At 51.6% G+C, this 22,072-nt stretch overlaps 1 protein-coding gene across 1 annotated transcript in view; it reads right to left on the reverse strand.

Moving 5' to 3' along the window:
* Nucleotides 1–831: 831 nt before the first annotated feature.
* FAM163A (family with sequence similarity 163 member A) overlaps nucleotides 832–22,072 on the reverse strand; it is a 70,601-nt gene continuing 49,360 nt past the window's right edge. Inside the window, exons 2-5 of the mRNA XM_032393150.1 lie at nucleotides 7,273–7,364; nucleotides 4,109–4,130; nucleotides 2,929–3,043; nucleotides 832–2,357 (exon numbers count right to left, since the gene is read on the reverse strand). Of these exons, the coding sequence (XP_032249041.1) occupies nucleotides 1,950–2,357; nucleotides 2,929–3,021 (501 nt within the window). The 5' untranslated portion in view covers nucleotides 3,022–3,043; nucleotides 4,109–4,130; nucleotides 7,273–7,364 and the 3' untranslated portion in view covers nucleotides 832–1,949. The remainder of the gene's footprint in view (nucleotides 2,358–2,928; nucleotides 3,044–4,108; nucleotides 4,131–7,272; nucleotides 7,365–22,072) is intronic.

Raw genomic sequence — 22,072 nt, forward strand, 5'->3', positions numbered from 1 at the left:
CGTTTTGCCTGCTAAACCTGTATTTCACGGTGGTGGCTCAGTCCTCAACACACATCCCCGTGCACTGGATCAGGCCATTGGCAAGTGCATCTAGCCCCTGCCAGGACTCGGGCAAGGAAAAGCAGTCAGTGTGGCCAGCAGATCTTTTCAGGAAGTCCTGGCTGTTTCTTAGGGACCGTCTGGGCAGGTCTCCTTTTCCTGGAGAATATGGGGTCTCAGAGAAGATAAATGACTGATCCTAGAGCTAACGAGTGACCTCAGTGTGACCAGACCCCAGGTCCCCTGATTCTTCACCGGGTGTGCCCTAATTACAGCTGAGATGCAAGGTGACAAGTGCCCAGACAGAGTGAAACGGGAGGTGTGGAGCATCCTCTCCTCCTCCCCTCTCTCCCAGCTGCACCTGGTCCTTTCTCAAATGCAAAATCATGCTTTCCACAAAGGGGCTAGCACTTTGCCTGCCCCACCCTCTGCAGCACATGGTGACTCAGAAGTGCTGGGGGTTAGGTATGTCCTTAGAAGGGGGAGCAGCCACCCCCTTAGCGTAGAGGCAACTGGAAAACTCATCAGGTGCACGCTCTCAAACAGCATTGGGCCACAGTGGAGTTCTAAGTGGGAAGGGAGGGCTGGGCTCGGGCAAGTAACAGGCCCTCACTGGAGACTGGGGGGCTGGGGGGTGCAGCGGAGGGTGGGCGGCAAGCGTGGAATCCAGGAGCGGGGGCCGCTGTCCCCGGTCCAATGAAGTCATCCCGCTCTATGATGACGCGGCTGGATGCCCGAGGAGAAGGCTGGGCCTCTAAGGGGGGTACATGGCTTCAATGCCGCAGCATTGTCCCCCAGGAGGCAGCAGGCTCCCCCTGCACCAGCCAGCTGCTTGCTAGGCGACTAGCCACCTTAATCACCTTCCACTCACGCTGTCTGAGGGTCAGATTCCCCTTTCTAGTGCGTACATCAGAGCCCCTTCCACCCTGCAGCTCCCAGCGGCCGCGAAGCCCCGGTGTGTGACGTGTGCGGGTGGTGACCGGTGTGTGCCCACCTGAGGACACACGCACCCTCGCAGCACCGCTCCCCCACGCAGCGCTCAGGGTGGCAGACCGGGGCCCCAGAGACCATCAGCAAGAAGGTCTCATTCGCTGAGCTGCTCAGACTCAGGAACAAAACTTCAACAAGGTTCTCCAGTAGGGGCAGCTGGTTCGGGAGGCAGAGAAAGAGGATTTGGGAGGAGACAAGGTTAGGCTTCCCTTGTTGGTGCATTCCCCACAAATAACCTTAGGCCACGGCCTTCCGAGTCCACTCAGTGTGTCCCACGAGGAAGGGGAACGTAGCAGGTTCCAGAATCAATATCCATATTGGAGCAGCGACAGGGACTGCAGTTCCCATGATCATCACATACAAAAAAACTAGCTTGTGAACTGGGTCTTAGATTTGTTTTAGCAAGCAGGTCCTGAAGAGGTCCCCTGAACACCTTCCTCTCCCTTCTCAGATTCGCAGTGCCTTACTTCTCAGCTCTCCCCGCGCCCTCAGTCCCCTTTCTCCTTCTATCCCCCAAGGAGGCCCCCCAAGAAGGCCTTCGCTTAGCTTTCCCTGCTGTTCTTCCGCTCAGAGTCCAGCAAAGCTGGGGCGAGCGAGGGGAAGCAAGAGCGGTGGCGGCAGGGCTGGAGCTGGGGGAGGAACGTTCCAGCACAGAGAGAGGCACGGCTGCCCACTCATCCAGCCAGCCCCCACCTCTGGGCCTGCCCTGGTTCTCAGTGACTCCGCAGCTTGAATTCCACTGTGGGGCAAGAAAAGCCAAAAAAAACAAAAACAAAAACAAAAACAAACAAAAACAAACAAAACAAAAGAAAACCACTGAGATTGTCCTTGTGGGCTGTTGGAGGGGTCCCCTGCTGCCCCCCGTTGTTCCTGCCGGGACAGCAGCGTCGGTATGTGGAGGGGTCAGGGGTGCAGGGGGGTTACACATCTGTACTAATAGCCCTTGGATTGGTGAAGGCCTGGCGCCCAGAGCCTGGCCACGTCACCGGGTAACTCTGGGGCACTGCCAACTTGAGGGGTGGGGGTCCCCCTTCCTTGTAGTATGCAGGAGCGAAGGAGAGCCTCTCGCCTCCGCCCCCATTGGGCACCATGTCAGCCGTCCGTATGTAAAAGGGGGAGCTGTATGGGGAGCAGGTGGTGCAGGGGCCGGCCGCCACCCCACACGGCTGGCCGCAGGGCTCGCTGGTGAGAGGCGCCAGGCCGCCCCGGCCGTCCGGGCCTTGGGAGCTGCACGCATTGCAGCTGGGGCCTCTGGGGTGTGGGGGCAGGTCGTGCTCCTCCTCCTCGTCGTCTGCATCTTCGGCTCTGCTCTTCTTGCAGCAATAATACTGAGGGGAGAGGGGGGAGGGATGCCTGAGGGCCGGACGCTCCCCTTCGGGTGGACAAAGGCACCCATGCCCCTCGCGCACCGAGGACCCTGCGCAGAGAGCTCTTTGGTGTTGGGACTGAAACTCAACACCAGACACCCACGTTCCACCAGTATCTATACTCCCAGCTTTGCCAGACCAACACCTTCCCTTCTCCTTCCCCTACTTCCGAGGGCATTCACTCCAGGCCGTGGTTGAGAGAGGCAGGACCTCCGTGTCATATTGAGGACAGGGCTGGGGTCGCTGGGAGCAGCTTTCTCCTAGTCTTCCCAGAGGGGTGCCCCTTCCCAGCACTCCTGAAATCTCAGCTATGCCAGAGACACAACACAATGACCCGATATCTTCCCGGCATGGCCTCTTCGGGGGACCCCAAAGCGTACAGAGTGTGAGAGACGCATGGCTCCCTTCTGGCCAGCCCCGATTCCCAGCCCCCCACGCTTCATGGCTTTGAGCTTTGTCACCCTCGAAGTGGGCCTCCAGTTTCTGCCCCGAGATTGGGGACGGGGTTTGCTGGTGGCCTCTGGGGACTGACCTGGAGCCTACAGTAACACAGGACCGCAATGATGCAGAGGAGGATGACTGTAGCTAGGATTCCGCCAGTGATCACAACTGTTCCCGCTGTCATCCGCCCGACGCCCCATCAAACTCTGCAAAGACGTGTGCGGAGAGGTGAGGGGCAGCCACACCAGGCGTGGGGTGGGGAGCCTCCTGGAACTTTCTACACAGTTGGAGGCAGGGGGGAACCTGAGGGCAGCTGGAGTAGGAGGACCACGGGCACTGAGAAACCAGGGGCTTCCTGAAGACAGAGAGAGGCTGTGGCCTGGGCCAGCCTAAGCCGGGGGGGGGGGGGGGGGGGCGCCGGGGGGGGGGGGGGGGGGGAGGGGGGGGCGGGGGGGGCGGGGGGGACGGGGGGGGGGGGGGGGGGGGGGGGGGCACCGCCGAGGGAGGGAAGAGGGGAAGCAGAGCGCTAACGGAGAGCATAATTCTGCTCTCGGCTTCTGCTCAGTTTCAAAGGTTCTTGCTGTGCCTTTCTCTCATTCTCCTTCTCCTGAACATCCTGCTCAGCCCCCCACCCTCACCCCTTGGCTCATCGGAGACACAAAGACAACAGCTTCCTTTCCTGGGGGCTTAGTCTGTGGCACTGCCCTAAGCTCTCCCTGCTTGTCTCAGGTAATCCTCAAAATACCTTTCAGGATGGTTATTAATTATCCCTGTGTCACACATGATGAACTGCGGCTTCGATTGGTTTGGCTGAGATTCTACCCAGCCTGGCTCACCCCACAGGCCATGCTCCTAATCACTGTCCTCTAGGGCACACACAGCAATGGCCCCTGAGCCCTGGACTCAGGTGAAGGGGACAGGGTCCGAACCTCCAGAGTTCCACCTGGTTCTGCCCTGGCTCAAACCCACACTCCTTTTGGGAGCATCTCTGTTCTCTTTCCAACTCTGTGGAAGATGAGGGCAAGGTGAGCCCAGAAGGTGTGGGCAACAGGCAACATTCTGGCTCCTGGAAGGTTGTGGCGAGGCTAGAGAATGGTCCTGCTAATGGGGGTAAAGCTCTGGCCTGGGGCAGACTCCCTCTTGGGCACTGAATGGGGACTTCCCAGCCCCCCCTCCCCAGGCACATGGGGACGAAGACTGGCCGTGCCCATGGAGCAGGAGGGTGGGAGGAGCCTGGGCATCTTGAAGGAAGAATGACCGTGAGCACTTACGTTCAGTAAAGGGAACAGTGACCTGCAAGACAATAAAAGGGACAGAGCTATTGGAAGAAGAATGTTACCTCTGAAAAAGGCCCCAAGGGTTAAATTAGTCGCTAAGCCCCCTCTTCCCAGCCCCGCTCTGCCCTCTTCACTGGGAGCTCTGTCACCGACAAGCCCCCACCTCCCAAGTCAGCCTCCGCCTGTGCCTCCCACTGCTGCTTGACGGACGTGTCACTCGGGTGTCCCTCCGGGATGTCAAACTCTGGCGTCTGGTGTGACAGCCTAAGTTATCACCCTCTTTCCAAGTGGGCATCCCCCCCCCCCACCATTAGCGCTTCCACCAGAGTAGGCTGTTCATTACTCAAAGGGCAAGCGGGGCTGGAACGCAAGCGGCAGTCCACTCAGGAAGCCGTAGGCCCTGCTGCGTTCACCTGGCGGAAGGGGCACCTTGTTCTTCAGCCAGATATGTCTGCCCCTCACCGTCACCATGCACCTTTGCCTTGCCCCACCGCCTGCATGCTCACCACCACCTTAACTCCCCTCCTCACCTCCCGCTCTCCCCCTACATGAAGCCTCTGTCCACCAGGCAGACCCAGTTCTTAAGAAGCTCAGAGCCTAGTGATGAAAAGACACTTAACATACCTTATGATATGGCCTAAGACACACAGAGCAGCGGCTGTGGGGACACAGAGGAGGGAGCAACTAACTACTTGGGGAAGGTTCCCGAGAAGAGGTTATGCTTGAGCTGGGTGCTAGAAGCTGAGTGGGAGCTTGCCCAGCAGACAAGGGGAGAGGGCAGGCTGAACAGCCCAGGTGTGTGAGATACCACGAGGGCCTCCAGGGACTGTAAGGAATCTGGAAAGGCCGGGTAGGGTAGGCACCAAGTGGGAGAGGCTGTAAGCCAGGCAAGGATTGGCATTCAATGCTCTCGGAGGCCACAGGGGTTCCTGAAGGGCTTCATGAGCCCACTTTCTCCAGCTGTTTAGATCCTGCCCACCCTCCAGCGCTCTGAGAGACCCCCCCGGCTGCCCCATCGTGGTGCTCTCTCTCTGGATTCCCACAGCAAAGCCTTTCCATGGACCACTTTCCAAAGCCCCTCTTGGTAGGATGCTTGTCTGCTTTCACGTGGGAACATCGTTACTCCTCCAGTACATGAGAAGTCCCATGCAATCAGGAGCTGTGTCCGATAGGGCTTCCTACCCCTGCAGCATTGTACACAGAGCCGGCTGCACGAAAGTGTTTGCTAATCCTCGGGCCGGGCCACACAGCACGTCCACCGGCCTGAGAGTGAGGACTCTGACCCACCACCAGGGGGCAGAAAGCTGCATCGCTCCGCTCCCATCCCCTCTTGTAGACCTGAGCATCGCTGTTCAAATCCAATTTGACTGACTTTGCCCAGATGCATGGTGGGCCATGCTTCAGGGATTCGCTGGGCATTTGTGGGGGGATGGGGTGGGGGGAAGACGAACCTCAGCCTTGGGAGAATGTGTGTGCCCTCATTACAACATGCCATCACTCTCCCCTGCTTGCCCTGCACGCTCATAACGGAGGGCCGTGTGAGAGACAGAGAGGCCCGTGGAGTGACCTGGAGTTGAAGGCAGCAGTGAGTCACTCTACCTGCAAGTCTTGGCCTTGCCCCCTGAGATGCTAGCCTGTTTTAGGATACAGGGAATGAGGAAGCTATATAAGAACAGAGCCCTCCCTCCTTCTGACCTCCATGCCTGGCCTCCCCTCTTTGGGTACCATGCAGCGGTTCCACAGAAGTGGCCTGGAAAATAGGGGGGAGGCATGGCAGAGGCGCACATCTGAAGGCCCATCTGAGGCCCAGCTGTGCCATTTAGCAGCCACCCCATCTTGGAGACTGACCTCCTTTCTCACTTGTAAAAGAAAACTTAACAAAAAACTCAGCTTTCCAGTATGATTGTGAGGGAAAAGTGAGATTCGCGTATGCAAGAGCCCCTTGGGAACTCTAAGAGATCCTTCAAACACAGTTATTTGCGGGGAGAAGGACGGCCCAGACATTTTAGATGTCGGCTTCAATCTGGCCTTACAGTCAGAAACCCAGAAAGCACTTGTAAAGGGCATGCGGGCAATGCCCAGGTCCCAGCCACTTTCCCTACAGACCCCGTACTCATGGTACAATCTAGCATTTAAATTACTATGTCCAAGGGTTCCTATTATTGCAGGTGGGTTCATTTTCTCTTTGCAACTAAACGCAAATGATCACAATAGCTGCCTGAATCTAAAGAGCACTCTACAGTCTACAACGTGCTTCCATTTCCATCCCCTCCTGGGATGGGCAGGCTCTAAGACGGCCCCAAATGAGCCCTGCCTCTTGGAAGTCATGCCTCGTGTGCTCCCCTTCCCTTGGGGGGGGTGTCATCTGCAACTTACTTCTAACCAACAGAACACAGCAAAGGTGAGGGGATGTCACCTCTGTGAATAGATTATATAACATTCTGAGCACCTTCTTGCTAGCCAACTCCTTCCCCTGCTGGTTTGGATGCAGCAAGTTGCCACGTTGGGAGGCCCATGTGCCCAGGGACAGGGGGTGGCCTCTGGCCCTCAGTCCAGTGACCTAAATGGAACTGGACAATCACAGAAGTGAGAGTGGAAGCAGGTCCTTCCCCAGTCGAGCTTCAAGATGAAACTGACAGACCCTGAGACAGTGGACCCAGCGGACTGTGCCTGGATTCCTGACCCACAGACACTGTGAGCTGGTGAGTGTGTGTTGTGTCAAGCTGCTAAGTTTGTGGGAGTTTATCATGCAGCAAAAGATAATGGATACGCCTCTGAACCACACAAAAACCCCACGTGCAGGAGAGAAAGTCAGACCTTTAAGTGCTTTGCCTCAAGTCATACGATAGAAAATGTCTGAGTCAGACCCCAGGGCCAGTGCCGTGGAGTTTCCATCCTACAAAGCTGCCTTCTGCTGAGCTTCCTAAGGACAGGAGCCAAAGGTTCCCTCCCAGGGCCTGGCAGATGGGCTCCGCGGTGGCCAAGTCAGGGACCAAAGGCAGCCAGAGAGGACAAACCCATTGCCAACTCAAGACTCCTGGGGCCTGCCCTCTGTGACCAGAACTTTCTGGACCTCACTCCCCACCAACACCCCTCCCCACCCAGGGCCCAGACACCTTCTCCTGGGGGGAGAGGGTCAGCCTGCACCTCACACGTACGTGAAACAGCTGGGACAGCGATGGCTTGGTCACGCAGGCTGCGCCTGAGCAGACAGAGGTTGGGGATGCGTCATGGCCAAGGGCATCAGTTCCTGCCAGAGAAGAGAGGGGAAGATCAGTGAGAGCTGGAGGGGGAGGCCGAGAGGATGGACAGACCCCGAGACTGAGTGGATGTCCCCCAAAGGGCCTTGTTTGTTGGCTTCCGTGGCTGCCTCAGTCTCTGAGCCCCCAGCCTAGGAACCCGAGGACAGGCTTATAAGGCCACATCCCATCCCGTCCTTGTTTCCTTCCCTCCATTGTCCGGAACCCACAGCCCAACATGGTAGCAGGACGCTGGGCACAAGCCTCTGCCTGTTCTGGGAAGTGAGGCTCAATGGGGGGAAGGAGGATCGAGCTACCTCTTTCACACGCCCCTGGAGAATTCTGGCCTATCCCCTGGCAAACGTGTCCTTGTTGCCTGTGTGGCTTTTTCTCTCTTTTTTCTCTGGCCCCACGTACCTCTTTCCCATTCCCTTCTGCATCCTTCCCTGGGCCCGTCCATATTCCAGCGCCCACAGCCGCGTATTCCTGTCCCTCACTCCAAAGTCCCGACCTCCCTCAGGACAATATGCCAACAGGACAGTCGGATGAGCACGTTCACACTGGTGTGCTGATGGAGGAGGGGGCCGCAGGGTCCTACCAGGACATTTAGGAATCCAGTGGAGGCTAATTCCTGGGAGTCCCTTCAAATGAAAATTCTTTAAATATCCACTCAACCTGATCTACAGGAGAGTCTGGGCCTTATACTGGGAGTAGGAGAGTGAGGAGAGGAAGGACGCTCTCTGGTGAGGTTTCGCTCTGTTCATTGTCCTGAGGGGAGAAGGCCCTGCTAGGTGTCTTTGTAGTGGGGAGGGAACCCAACTGATAACTGGATCCACAGAGCCCCCTTCCACAGGGATGGGTTCTCTGCCACAGCCAGAAGCTGGAGGTCAAAGGGCACACTTTGTCTCAAAGGCCTGGCACTTGTCGGTGTTCAGCAGGTCCCAGGAGCAGAACTCTCGGAGAAGCTGAGAAAGCAGATGTTCACCTACAGAGTTGGCCCATCCCCACCTTTACCTCCCCTCTAGATCTATGCCTTAATGCCTGGGATCAGTCTGGAATGTTCTGGGCACTTGGGCTTTCTTTTCTCAAAGATGTTCTTACTCTCGTTAAAATGGAAGTCATAGATAGCTGGGTGTCCGAGAGGACTCTTCCTATCTAAGTTTTGATTCAGATGCCAAAGAAACGAGAAGACTAACATGTGAGTTTGGGACAGGTCCCTCTTCCCCAGCCATGTGCAGAGGAATATGCATGGGAATGTCGAAAAGTCTGTTTCAGGATCCAGGAACCTTTCTCCCACTTTGTAAAATACAGATGGGTCACGAATTTGGTGAAGATCTGGTGCGGAAGATTTCCCTCAGCAAGTTGTTGCTGAGCCACGAATCCCCCCACCCCCAAAGGGAGGAGGGCCGCGGGTCTGGCAGAAAATGGCTGGCTGTCCTGAGTCTGTCCAGGAGGGCCACCCGGAGGCGCGAGAAGAGCCTAGTCCACGAGGCTGGAGCTGGACATCCAGATGCCCAGGGGCTGAGCAAGGAGTTGCAGGAGCTGCCTGGGACAGGGTTGATGTGTTTGCCTGGGGTAAGGGAGTTGCAGGAGAGAGAGGCCCAGCTGGGAACCTCAAAAGAGCCCACAAAAAAAATCCACAAAAGCAAGAGCCCCTTTGAAGCTTCCCCTGCTCTCTAACCTGTAAGAATTCCCCATTTCAATCTGGCAGCTCGTGAAACAGAGCTCTTGGGGGTGGTGGGAGGAAGGGAGGAGTTGGGGAGTATAGACAGCAGAGGGACACGGCCCACCGCCCCAGCGGCTTCCAGCCCGAAGCAGATCCAAGCCGGCACAAGGGAGAAGAATCACACACTGTCAATTATTCAATGATTCCCACTTCTCAGTTGAGACTGTAGCCATAGCTGAGAGGTACCACAGACTGTCACCCCAGAGGGGGTGACACGCAATGGGACTGGCGCAAGTTTTTATCTAGGGGCAGGGGAAGATTTCGTCCACTGAATACATTCTAAAGTAAAGGGATGCTCAAAGAGAGAAAAAAAGAATCAAAGTTGTTTGTTAAGCACAAATCATGCAATATGTTTGTTTAACCTACCAGTTACTTCGAGAAAAATGATCCGTGGAAATGGAAGGACTCTGAGAGATCTGGCCCAGTATCTCTTTTCTAGATGAAGAAACCAAGTTCAGAGAGGACATGTGACTGGCTTAACCACACACAGCAAGAGACAGAGCAGCAGAGCACTGGGAGTGGGGCCCCCCGCCCCAGTCCCGGCCCTGCCATTAGGCTGTGGTCTCTCCCACACTTACTTCACCAGGTGCTAAGGTGTCCCCTGAAGCAGGGTCTTCCAAATTATCTTGACAGTAACGATCACCCGAGTCAGGTGTTAAAAAACAGAGACTCCAGACCGACCAAGGCAGCATCTCCAGAGGAGGGGCCCGAGAATCTGAGTCTCACCATCTGGCCCCTTTTAGGAAATGATATAGGAATGAAAGTCTTTGAGAGGATCTCAGGCTGTAGGCAGCAGGGGAGGTAGGCGACCTCTCAGAGCCTGGGGCATCATCTGCTGCCAAGAACGCTGGCTCTGGATTCTGTGTCCTTGGGGCAAGTGGGCCAGAAGGGAGGAGGAAGAGAGGAGTGCAGGAGAACCATAGGGACGTGGCAACCCCACACAGGGAGGCCCAAAGAGGTCAGGGATGGGGAATCTTAAAGGCCATTCTTCCCCGAGAGGCTGGGGGGAATGAAAGGCCACCCAGATAGGATGTATTGGGAAGCGAGGGTCCCATTGCCCCCGAGGCCAGGGGTCTGTGACTTCAGCTCACTGAGGCGGGGCCACCTTCTCCCTGCCTGCAGGTCGCTGGCAGGCAAGACAGCCACGACCGGCAGCAGAACGAGGAATTAACGACCGGCTGGCCCCTTGCTCCCCGAGCAGCCCCCTGAGGAGCACAGGTTAATTGAGTGGGGCCTAAGCACCACTGATCTCAATTTCTTCCCAGGCAGGTAAGCCTCTTCCAACCATTTATGAACTCATGAAATTGACACAGCCGGTTAGCAGCCGGGGAGACCCGGGACAGGTCTTCTTGTCTGTTACCAGTCTTCCTAGCCTGCAATCCTCAGTCCAGGTCGGCAGAGGGGAGGGGAGGAAGGGGTGCCTTGGACTTTGATTGTGCCCGTGGCCCTCCCCAAGCCCATATCCCCGGGAGGAGGGTGTGAAGAACAGCGGCCAGATGGGTTCCTCTGTCCCCCGTGGGCAGCTACGGCAGCAGAGACACTCACACTGGTTGAAAAGTGGTCTCTTCGGGGATGTACAAGGAATCCTCGCAAATCGGCAAGGGTAAAAAGGGACACTTCATGTCGTAAGGGGCCATGGGGCTACCAGGAAAGCGAAGAGACGCCCAAACTCACGGCTAATCTGAGGAATACGAACTGACACCACAGTCGGCTCTTACTTTATGCTGGTAGGACTGGCAAAAATTAGAAAGCTGGCTCATGTCCAGGGTCGGAGCCGCCGTAGGAATTTAGGGGCAGCGCTGGGGGGGGCACAGCCAGAGCAGCCCCTGAGGGAGAGATCCGTGTCCATAGTCATGTTAAGTCCACACATACCCCCACAAGAAGCAATTCTGCTCCCGAATCTAGGTCCCCAAAACTTCTCAACACATCCGTAAGGGGTCATGTGTGAAAGATGTGCATTGCTGTGTTGTTTATGGTGCAGGGAACTGGAAGCAAGCTCAGTGATCATCATGGGGGAGTGGAGAAGCAGTCAGGTAGATGCCACCTCACAAGATAATGCGACTGTCGAAAGCACTGGACCAGAGAAACAGCGGTAAATCTTAGCACAGCGCTAAGTAAAAAACAAACAAACAAAAAGCCAAAAACAGTGAGCTGCCTCATACTGCCTACATAAACTTAAAATGCAAGCGTACAGATCAATAATTCACATTTTCAAGAACACATACTAAAAAATGGGTCACATTAAATGTTAGAATAGGTGCCTATGGAAGGAGAAGAATGGCATGGAGAGGAGCAAAGAGAAAAGCATATAAAGCAAGAGAGGGGCCTGGCACAGACCCATGATAAGCGATAATGTGTGGAATATGATTAACTTCACCTTCTGCACCTGAGGTCCAACTTGAACAAAGAGAAAAGAAAGCAAGGGGCTGTTACCACCTCCAGGAAGCCTTCCATGATGTACTTAATGCCGCACATTTTTGTTGAGCCTCCCTCTCTGTCCCCAGGTAACTGTATTTGTTCATACGTTGCTGTCCTTTGGGTGTACTCTGCCTCCTTCATTCGATTACAGACCATCTGAGGGCACAGACTTGGAATCCTGTGTCTTCGTAAAGCTCCACTCCAGCTGCCTGGTGTTCTGCCCGTTCTAGACACAGGAATGACCAGCTCTAATTGGGAAGTCGTTTTGTATGCAGGGTGCTATCCTAACACACAGCCTTGCATTCTGGGCTCATCTCCTGTGGATAGTGGGAGGAGCACTAGGCTAGGAGCACCAAGATTTGGGCTTAAGTTCTATCTTCTATACTACCTTGGGTGCCTTTGGACAAATAATGACCTCCTTGAGGTTCACCTGCAAAAGGAAGGTAAACGACACACCTTTCCTTGCATGGGGAGGATGATGGGAAGGGGGATATTGTTTTAAATTATGCCGTCTTCTAGAGAGAGTGGGTGTTGTTCCAAGGACTCAGGGTCCCTGTGGTCCTCTGTGCCACCAACAGAAGGGATAGCCCTTCATTCTCACTTGTCCCTTGATGACTTCACCATGCCAATGTTTGGGAGTAGATCTGGTAAGAGCTGGACCACTCAACACAACAGAATGAGAAGAGTTTATTGAGGTATATGGTAGCAGGTGGACCAAAGAGGGTGGGATAAGGAAGAAAAGGGATCCAGAAAAATTGGCTGAGACTGGGGTGGGGGAGGCTCTGTTGAGTCTCTTGGCCAGTTAAAAATCCCAGCAGTTAGTTAGTGCAAACGGCTTTTAAGATCTGGGCGGTCTCTATGTTTTTTGTGTTGTCCTCTCAAATTGTTGGTAACTCCTAAATGTGAATGATCTTTTTCTCATTTGTGGCAATCAGATGAAGGGGCTGAGCTCAGACCTGGGTGCACATCGGTGGAATGCAGATGACACAATAAGGACTAATTCAGCAGACAGGGGTTTGAGCAGGTCCTATCTAGATCCTTAGAACACACGACCCCAGCTCCAACATGAGTTATGCCTCAGGTAACTCATGTGAAAATAGTTTGTCTTTCTCTTCCGTTCTGGCCCAGACCTGCCTCTCAGATACAACTTGTCCCTAAGATCCCTGATCATGACCTTGACTAGCATTCCTGCTGGGATCTTTGTGTCTCAACATGATACTCATGGAAAACCTATGTCATTCCCCTTGCTTATTCTTTACCTACTATTGAGCACAGAGCCTGGCATTGAGCTCCACCTCGGGAGCACAAAGATGATGAGGCTGAGCACCCTCAAGAAGCTTACAGGGAGTGGGTGAATAGTAAACAGTAGGGAACATGGTCCCAGAACCCTTAGTTGGAGGGCCTGTGGTCATACTGCAGTCCTTATCAGAGCCTGCAAACTCCCTGGAGCAGGCAGAGCTGCTTGTTCAGCGTTTGGGGTTATCAGTAAACATTTGCCACAGATAAATAGCCAAGGTGGGGGGCCCTGCTCCTCTCAGCCCAGGGCCGACCCAACGGTGTCACCTGCATCCTCGATGCCTCTCTCAGAGATGAGGCTGAGCCCACCTCTTCCCTGTCTAGGGAGGCACAAAGATGGACCCCTCTGCATGGTCCCTCGGTTAAAACTGCGCTGGTCCCGGAAGAGCAGTGGGCGCAGAAGGGGTCCCACCTGTCCCAGCTCACAGCATTCCCTGAGCTCGCCTCCTGCAAACCCCAGTTGCACTCATAGTTTATAGACACAGTGGGACTTAATTATGAGTCATTTTCGATGGGCGGAGGCTACTTTGTACAGCTGACCCTTCTCTCTGCAGCTTTGGAATCAGGATCCCTGACCATATAGATCTCCCCTCCCTGCTTCAGAGAGACTGGAGCAGAGGCTGGTACACTTCTTAAGGGTGCGGTTCACCCTGGACTTGGCTTTGTTTCCCTTGCTGCCTTTCAAAACAATGATCATTACCGCTTCCAGAATTTTCCCGGGTTTCATCTTGTCTGATCTCCAGGCATGGCCTTTTTTGATTTCTTTTCTAGAAAACATGAAGTTCAGGAAAGCCATCCACACAGCTAATTCAGGGAGAGTGGGAGTGCCCTGCCTGCATCGTTCTTCCACGAACGATGTGGCTCCTGAACACGCACGGTGGCCCATCGCTGTGCCCCCCTCTTCTGCCCTCCCCCCCCCACATTCCATGCTCTTGCCCAGCCTCACCACTTGCAGGAGGGAAGGCGGCACCATGGCCTGTGTCGTGGGAAGGGACTGGCTTTTCCTTTCCATGAGGTGCATTGTTCTGCACCACGGGCTTGGATTTCTCTCCTTCTGTGTTCGATGTCTACTGCTGTTGGGAAGGTGTTCTGAGGCCCCCAGGCAGCAGGCCTCCAGCCCGATGCCCGCTAAGCCGGCTTGTTAGGGAAGGCAGATGCATCTGTAGGGTTTGTTTCTCCTCTCTAGCAAGATGTCAGCGGGCTGGAAGAGATCCCCATAAGAGCACAGGCCACGCAAGGGAGGCGGAGCTTGGTTTTCGAGGCCAGACAGTGATCAGGAGGGCATGGCATTGGGACTGGAAAGGCAGCCGGAGGGAGCTAGCCTATACAGGGCTGGTCACAGACGGAGGCATCAAAGCAGGGCAGGAGGAAGTGGGAGGCTTGCTCAAGGCTTTCCAAGGGGGCCAGGAGTTGAAGTAGGTATAAGATTATACCAAGGGAAATTCAGACCAAATCCAAGACAAATCTCACAGGACATAAGCAAGTGTAACAGAAATGGGGAATTGTTGACTCCTGTCCCACAGGGAGGCTTGGGAGCATTACAGAGCAGGTGGCCTATCCTGCCCTCCGGTTCAGGGGACCGGGCCTCTTCCTATACCAGCTGAGTCTGACGGGGCCAGACTGAGGGCAGGAGGAGGGTGGGACATCTGGGGAGGAACGGGGTGGCTTCTGGGTTTAGGGACCTTTAAAAAAGGCAGCAGAATGTATTCAGAATCTTTAATCATTTCAGAGAAAACATTCTAAAATGGGCAAGAGAGGCCCGAGGAGGATTCTCAGAAGTCCAGGAGCAAGGTGAGCCGGTGAGGGAGGCGGCAGGCCTTTGCTGGGGAACCCACGGGAGCCCAAACCAAGGGCTTCAGCAAGGACCCCGGGCAGGACCCCATGGGCAAGCCCAGCCCAGAGGGCCGGCAGAATCTGCAAGGAAGGCACGCGACTGGATCAGAACAAAACCATCCCCTCGGCCACACGGACTGGAGCTTCCCCCTCTAACCCCGACTCAGTGAGCAGGAATGGGGAGTTCACGTCCAGACGTGTCTCATCCTCAAGGCCATGGCTCACCACAATATATATGGTTCCTCCTCCACGTTTTGGGTCTAGTACTTCTCAACTAATTCTTTGGGTGTCTTTGTGAAGGGCCAAGTTAAACTCCTCTAGAAACCGACCTGCTTAACTATCAGAGTCAATATTGTAGAGGGAGTAAAACTAAGGAAACAGCATCTGTATCTCAATGAATCGTATTTCTGTCTGAATGACATACTCAGATTTCTCTGGTAGTGGTGGTCTTGTGATGCTTCTTTCAGCTGAATCTTTATCCCTTTGCACCTTGCAGATGGGGTCGAGGAGGCTTTCATAGATTCTACACTGCAGCTTTTAACTCTTCCCCCAGAAATAGAGATTAAGGACAGGAGCCCAATTTCATCCACTGGCACCCAAGGGCTGAGGCAGGGGTGGGGTGGGGACTGCACGTGGCCACCTTACCCATTGGGGGAGCTTCCGTAACAGGCTGATCCAGATCAGCCAGAAAACAGGTTAGGAAGATTAAGAAGAGCACCTTTACACTTCTTTTGTGTAATAGGAAAACATGTTAAGGTAGAATGTTCATAGGTTCTCTCCTCTGCTTTCTGGTAAACTGTGTCTACCAGCTCATCTGCTGGAGTGGGCAGATTTGGGGTAAAAGAGAGGCTGGGAGGTCCCATGCTGTTTGAATTTATGTGAGCTAGAAAGGTCAGAGTGCCGACCTGAATACACTTGGACAATGAGAGGAGAGGAGGAGAAAATCCAAGAGCCAGCATGAAAGGCATTTGAAAAGCATTCTGGAAAGACAGAGAGAAGAGGAGGCTCAAGGTGGCCACCATGTGCATGAGATACTGGGAGAGATGGAGATGGGGATAGAGGATATTTTAAAGTTTTTTTATATATTATGAATATACTTTCTCCCATGGGGATCTTCCCAAAATGAGCAATCAAGATTTAAATTGCTTTCCAAATATGTTTTTTTTTTGCATATTGGATTGGAATTTCCTGGGATGAGACTCCTTGAAGGGACTGAGACTATGGGGTAAATTTTTCTTTTCTGTTGTGGGTTATAATCATAAAGGAAGATGATTTGTCTAAAGAAAAATGATCAGTAGCAATTTAGTTAAATCAGTGCCACTTTGGTAAAGTCGAAAAGCATTTACAAACTTCCAAAATGTTAAGCTTGGGTGTGTGTGTGTGTGTGTGTGTGTGTGTGTGTGTGTACGTGCTTGCTTCTGGAGCAGCAGTATGGAGCTTTCCTCAGATATCAGAGAGCTCTGTGACCAGAGAGCTTAAGGACCACCGAGTGAGATGATGTACAGAAAGACTATAAAAGAGGAACGGGATGGCTAAGAAGACGGCAGCTCTCTAAAAATAAAAATAAAAATAGAAAGGAAAGAAGGAAAGGAAGAAGGGAGGGGAGGAGGGAGGGAGGGAGACTCCTGTCTTGGGACCTACAGGTAGAGGAAGGAAGAATCATTAAATTTAAATCAGCTATGCGTGGTCAAGACAAGATGTCATTTCCACAAGCAAAAATAAGCCAAACAGAGGGAAGAAAGTAAAAAGACACAAAGAAGTCAGGGATTTGGTAGGAAACAGGAATGATAAACAGCTCCTCAAAATGTTCCCAGCAGGTGACCCCTCTGGGATGAGCTGACCGTCCCCATTGACCTGTGGCCAAGACAACAGCACACATCTGGGTCTCTGACATTTTTTAACCCCCAAAGGGGATATTTTAAAAAGACCTCCTCCTATGTGAGTGATCACTTCTTAATTTCATACATTTTCCTACTTGTTATTTTGTGCTTTTTAAAATCAATTTCTTTGAAAATTACCAATTAAGCAAACCATAATACTTATGGTGTCATAAATACTGTAAAGATTTGTCCTACTATGGACTCCTTTTCCATACAAAAGTTTAAAATTTTTAGGGAGTTAAATCTTTTATCACTTTTTCTTTCCTACTTTGCTTAGGAAGTTTTCTTGCACACAAGTTTATGTCAGGGATTTCTCATTTTTTAAATGTAATTGTTCATCCAGCATGGGTCTGGTTTTATACTCTAAAGGTTTCAGTTCTAGTATTTTTTTTTAGACAGAGAATCAATTCTGCCAGTTGAACCTAATTTTCTTAGGTTCATCTTTACGCACATATTACGTACATATTAATTTTAGATTTATTTATATACAGATCTATATGTGAATCTGCTATTTAGTTCTACTTACCTATCTACCTACAATTATTAATAAACCCTACTGTCTTTATTAAGTTGCCTCATAATAAATTTTAATAGCTGGTAAGACTATATTTTAACTTTTTATTGAAATGCAACATACAGAAAGTGCACAAGTCATAAATAAGCACCTTGATGAATCTTTCCACATTGAACACACCATGTAAGCTGCACCCTCGAGGCCTCCCCTGGAGCTCAAGCTTATAGGTCTGCTTGAACCCCAGCAGAACTCTGCCAGATGGCATGTGAGTTCAGACTTTCCCAAGGCCACTAGCTCCTTTGCTGCTGGCTCTTGGGCTACAGCTTCTTACATGATGGCTCAGGGCCTCGGAACAGGAAGTCAAGGTAGGGAAGATTGTCGTGGAGGGACTATGATGAGAAAAGAGATGGGGGCTCTGTTCTAGGGCTTTTCCACCAGAGGAGCACCGACTGTGTCATCTGTAAATGAGCAAAAGGGAAAAGCTCCTGAAGCCTGTACCCTCACTGTTTCTTATCAACGGCAGGAAGAGCTGGTCCAGTCCGCTTTCAAACTCCACTATCCAGGCCAGTGCGAGGGGAGGATGTGGGACACAGTCCCCTTGAGAGAGCGAGGGGCCATGGGTGAGGGCCGGGGGGGCTGCTTGCTTCCCCCTTACAGAAGGCCACCAGGGGAGGACACCCAGCCCCAAATCAGGGCTGCTCTGGGTAATATTGTAAAACGGGATTGTTTTGTAGACAGGGGAATATTGTAGACAGGGGAATTTTTATGGGTGATGCCGTGTTTAAGAAAATATTTTTCTTTCTTAATTTGAGTATAGACTGAACTGTCTCTGAGAATGATGTGACCTTGGAAGGTATGTGGTATGAGTGTGTGTGTGTGCATGCACACGTTTGAACCAACACTAACCCTCTGGAGAACTGCAGTAGGCATCTCTGCACATGGTGTTGCCTGAGAGAGCCAGAGAGAGAGCCAGAGAGATATGGAATGCCAAAGCCCAATTATGACTGCTCTGTCCCAAATGCCCGATGGAATTCAACACCGACTCGCTCAGACTCTGTGAAATAAACTGCTGGCATACTGTGTCCTTGCATTGCCACAGAGGGAAAGGGGAACAGACCCGAAGGAACGACCACACTCTCTGAGTCACAGACTGAAGAATGGTCCCCTCTGAGAAAGAGAGACAGAAGAGGAAGAATGGAGAAATAACTTGCTTTCTGTCCCTTTAGATTACAGTATTGAACCGGCCAGACTCAATATCCATTTAAATTTCCTCCTCCCTGCAGAAGCCTCGCCTCTAATTATTTCCAACCTGCCTATCAAATGTGTTACACACTCGAGCCTTGGGGGCGGGGTGGTCAGAGGGATGAGCCACGAACGGGAAGGGTGCATTCGTTCTCCACCCCACTATTGCATGGAGACTAATGTAGCAGAGGCAGCACAGCATGAGAAGGCCAGCGACCCCAGAGTCCGGGGGGAAGAGCCACTGAAATGGAGCAGCTGAGAATAGCAGGGAGAGGAAGAGCAGTAGCGTACCATGAGGAGATGCTGATGCTAGTGGTGGCCTTGTGATCAGATGTGGCCAGCTTCTGTATTTATTAAATTTTCTGGAGGAGGTGGATGGAGAGGGGAGAGGAAGAAAGACAACATTTGGGTAACAGATAAAAGAAGATGAGCTGAAAGTTGCCTGTCTGTAACTGTCACTTGTTCCAGCTGGTTTACCCCCAAGGGTCATTTATGACAGATTTCTTTCTCTTCAAAAGGCAGCTTTTTCAACATCTCAAGACAGACAGCTTGGTGTACAAGGCCCTTCATGCTCTGCTAGCTGCTGGGACAGAGAAATCTCCAAATCTGGGACCTGGGCCTTGCACATGGTAATGTAGGGACTCAGGGTCCTCCCATGTAGTGACTGCCTGTAGCCATCCAGACGGAGGAAGAGTGGGCGATCACTGCAGGAAGGGTTTGGTGGGCCAGACCGGGAAGGCGGGGGCATGTCACTCCCACTCACATGCCATTGACAGGCCATGACCAACCACATGGGAGGCTGGGAGGCACAAAGGGGCTATGTGCCCAGGAGGAAGGAGGAGCCCAGTCCCTAACTTCTGGTCTATCTTTTTTCCTTGGCATTACCTCTTTGCACTTTTGCTCCAAGAATACCAAAAATGTATGTCGTTTCCTAGGTAAGCCATTCTCTCTCCTATCTCTCCATCCTTATACATACTGTTCCATCTTCCTAGGCCACCTTCTCCACCCTGATTTATTTGGCAAATTTCTATTACTCCTTTAGGAATCGGCTCAAGAACCCCCTCCTTGACTCCTCTAGGCAGATTGTAAGCCCTTCTTATTCTCTACCTTATGGAAACCTCCTTTGCAGCACTGGCATGATTTATAATTCATAATTTATCATTGTTATTAATTGTCAAAAAATCTGCCTCCTTTGCTAAACTGCCAGCCCAAGTGCAAGCAGGAATTTTGTTTTTACCTCGGTATCTGCTTCACAGAGTGCCTAGAACAAAGAGGACTCAGTAAACACTCACTGATTGAATGAACGAAAGAATCTCTCTCCCTGTTTTCTTTTTTCTTCAGGCTAAATGTTCTCATTTCCTTCTACTTTTCCCCAAGTGGCATGGCTACCAGTTTTTCACCATCCTTGTCTCCATCTTCAGAATGAGCTCCAATTTGTCTACATCCTTCAGAAGATGCGGAGCCAAGGATCTGAACAGGGCACTCTGGGTTCGAACTGATTGGTGCTGATTCACTGCGCTGACTTTGCCCCTTTGCTTGACAGTAAATCCACAGCAGCTGGGGGACCAGGCCTCAGCTATGGTCATAGACCCTTCTTTCCTCTTGGAATACTTCCCCCTAACCACGCACATCTACTATTTCACCCAGTAATCATCCATTCTAATAGAATATTTTAAAGACTTTAGAGGAGGGATGTTAAGTTTAGATGTGTAAGGTATTGCTGGGTTATGTGAGACTCTGAAAGTTATGCCTGATGCTTATCTGTCCATAGATAGGGATGGTCACTTCGCAGCAGATTTTCTTTCCTAGTGGGGAAATCACTTAAATAGCCTCTTTTTGTCACATAAATACAAATGACTGGTGTGGTAGATGGGGTGCAACATCTATCCTATCCTCCTTCTTGCCCGTCCTATTGCAAGGCCAAGGCCGGAATGCTAAAAGTGACATTTTCCAGACTCCTTCGTATCTAGGGTTCTGGACATGATGTAAGTGTAGCCAATCAGATGCACTCGCATGAGATTTGGGAAGTGGAAGTAAAGCAGAAGCTGCTTTTCTGCTGCTCTGCTGGCAAGTGGGCTTATTAGACATGGAGTTTTCTGGAGCAGGGTTATCAGAGGTCTCAGTGTCTCTCAAGAGGCAGGGCTAGTGGTGTCTATTTTTTGCAGTGGTGGATCCAGCAGGACCTGTGTGGCCCGGAAGCCAACAGCTGTGGCGGCAGCCTCCTGACCTCTGGATTACAGCTAAGGCCACGTACAGCTATGGCCAGCAGCTACTGTCTCAGCTTCATGATCCCTCAGCTTCCTGACATGGTGCTGTTGTCCCAGGAGTCCCCTATAGGTGACCTGCCCCTTAGATCTTCCAGTGATTTGTAAGCACCTAATCCCCTGTATTAAATACACCTCTCTGGAGACAGCTGAAATGAAATAAACCAAAATAAAGACAACTAGAAAAAGAAAAAGAATTTTAAAAGATAGAGTGGGATGCCTGGGTGGCTCAGACGGTTAAGTGTCTGCCTTCAGCTCAGGTCCTGATCCCGGGGTTCTGGGATTGAGCTCCATGTCAGGCTCTCTACTTAGCGGGGAATCTGCTTCTCCCTCTCACTGTCCCTCTGTACTCTCTCTCTCAAATAAAATAAAAATAAAATCTTCAATAAAATAGGTAGAGTGACGTCTGTTTTTTGCAACCCAACCAAATGAATAGGCATCCACTGACCTCCAGGAAAGGTAACCCAAACCTTTTGCAGTTTGATGAAAACTGTACCTCTTTTCATGAGGCCACAGCTGAAAACTTAAGATATGAATTTGCATAAGGATCCCAAGATTCTTCTGAGAGGGAAGAAACCAAGACTTTATCTCCTTCTCCCCAAGATTTGAAGTTAAGGAATCCTGTGGAGTGGCCCTGACCAAGGTCTGCTGGAAGTAAAGAACTGCAGGGGGGGGGGCGGGGGGGGCAGGCAGTGGGTATCTGTGAAGGATTCAGGCTTAACACAACAGCTTAACAGTTGTGGGGAAATTGCTCATCCTGAAATGTCACCTGGCTCAGGTCAGAAGCCTCTCCTTATCCAGCTGCCTTAGCATAGTATGAGGCTTTGGGGGACAATGGCTGGATGGGAACCAAGAGATATTTAAATTGGGACCATGGCCTGTTCACCACATCAGCAGGGAGGACTTTGCCACAGCCGTGGACATACATGTCCAATGGACAACGCAGAGCTAGCATTCAGTATTACATCATGTAGCATCAATCAATGCAAGAAGACTCACCAGAATTTCTTGTTTCTTTCTTGATCTTATACCTAGAAACAGGAGTAGCCTCCTCTGGGTTGAGTAAGACCCTTAAGGCTTGAGGGAGGAAGGCAAGAGAGGTCTCAAGAAGGAGATATGGAACTTTCAGCCAATAAGAACATTTGAGGGTTGAGCAGTTAATCAGAGAAATAAGAGTTATGAACTCACTTGTACCCCAAACTGGTGAAGTGGGTCATCCAAGTTATAGGCAAGAAGAAAAACCTGACTACATTCAAAATTCACACTTACATATGAAAGAACTCAGAATAAAAATTGATGAAAAGATAAATAATAAATTGGGAAAGTAACTACAGTAAATATGAGAGCATATTTTGATGATAAAGGAATATATTAAGATCAAATAGGTAAATGACCAAAGCACAGAAATGGAAGTTTACAAAGGATAAAGTAAATTAATAACCATATGTAGAAATATCCAATTTCACTACTAGTCAAAGAAATGCAAAGTGTGACATACTTCTTCCTTCTACTAAATTAGGGGAAATTATAATACCTAGTGCTGATT

The sequence above is a fragment of the Phoca vitulina genome, unplaced genomic scaffold (assembly GCF_004348235.1).
Source record: "Phoca vitulina isolate PV1807 unplaced genomic scaffold, GSC_HSeal_1.0 scaffold71, whole genome shotgun sequence".
Taxonomy (NCBI): domain Eukaryota; kingdom Metazoa; phylum Chordata; class Mammalia; order Carnivora; family Phocidae; genus Phoca; species Phoca vitulina.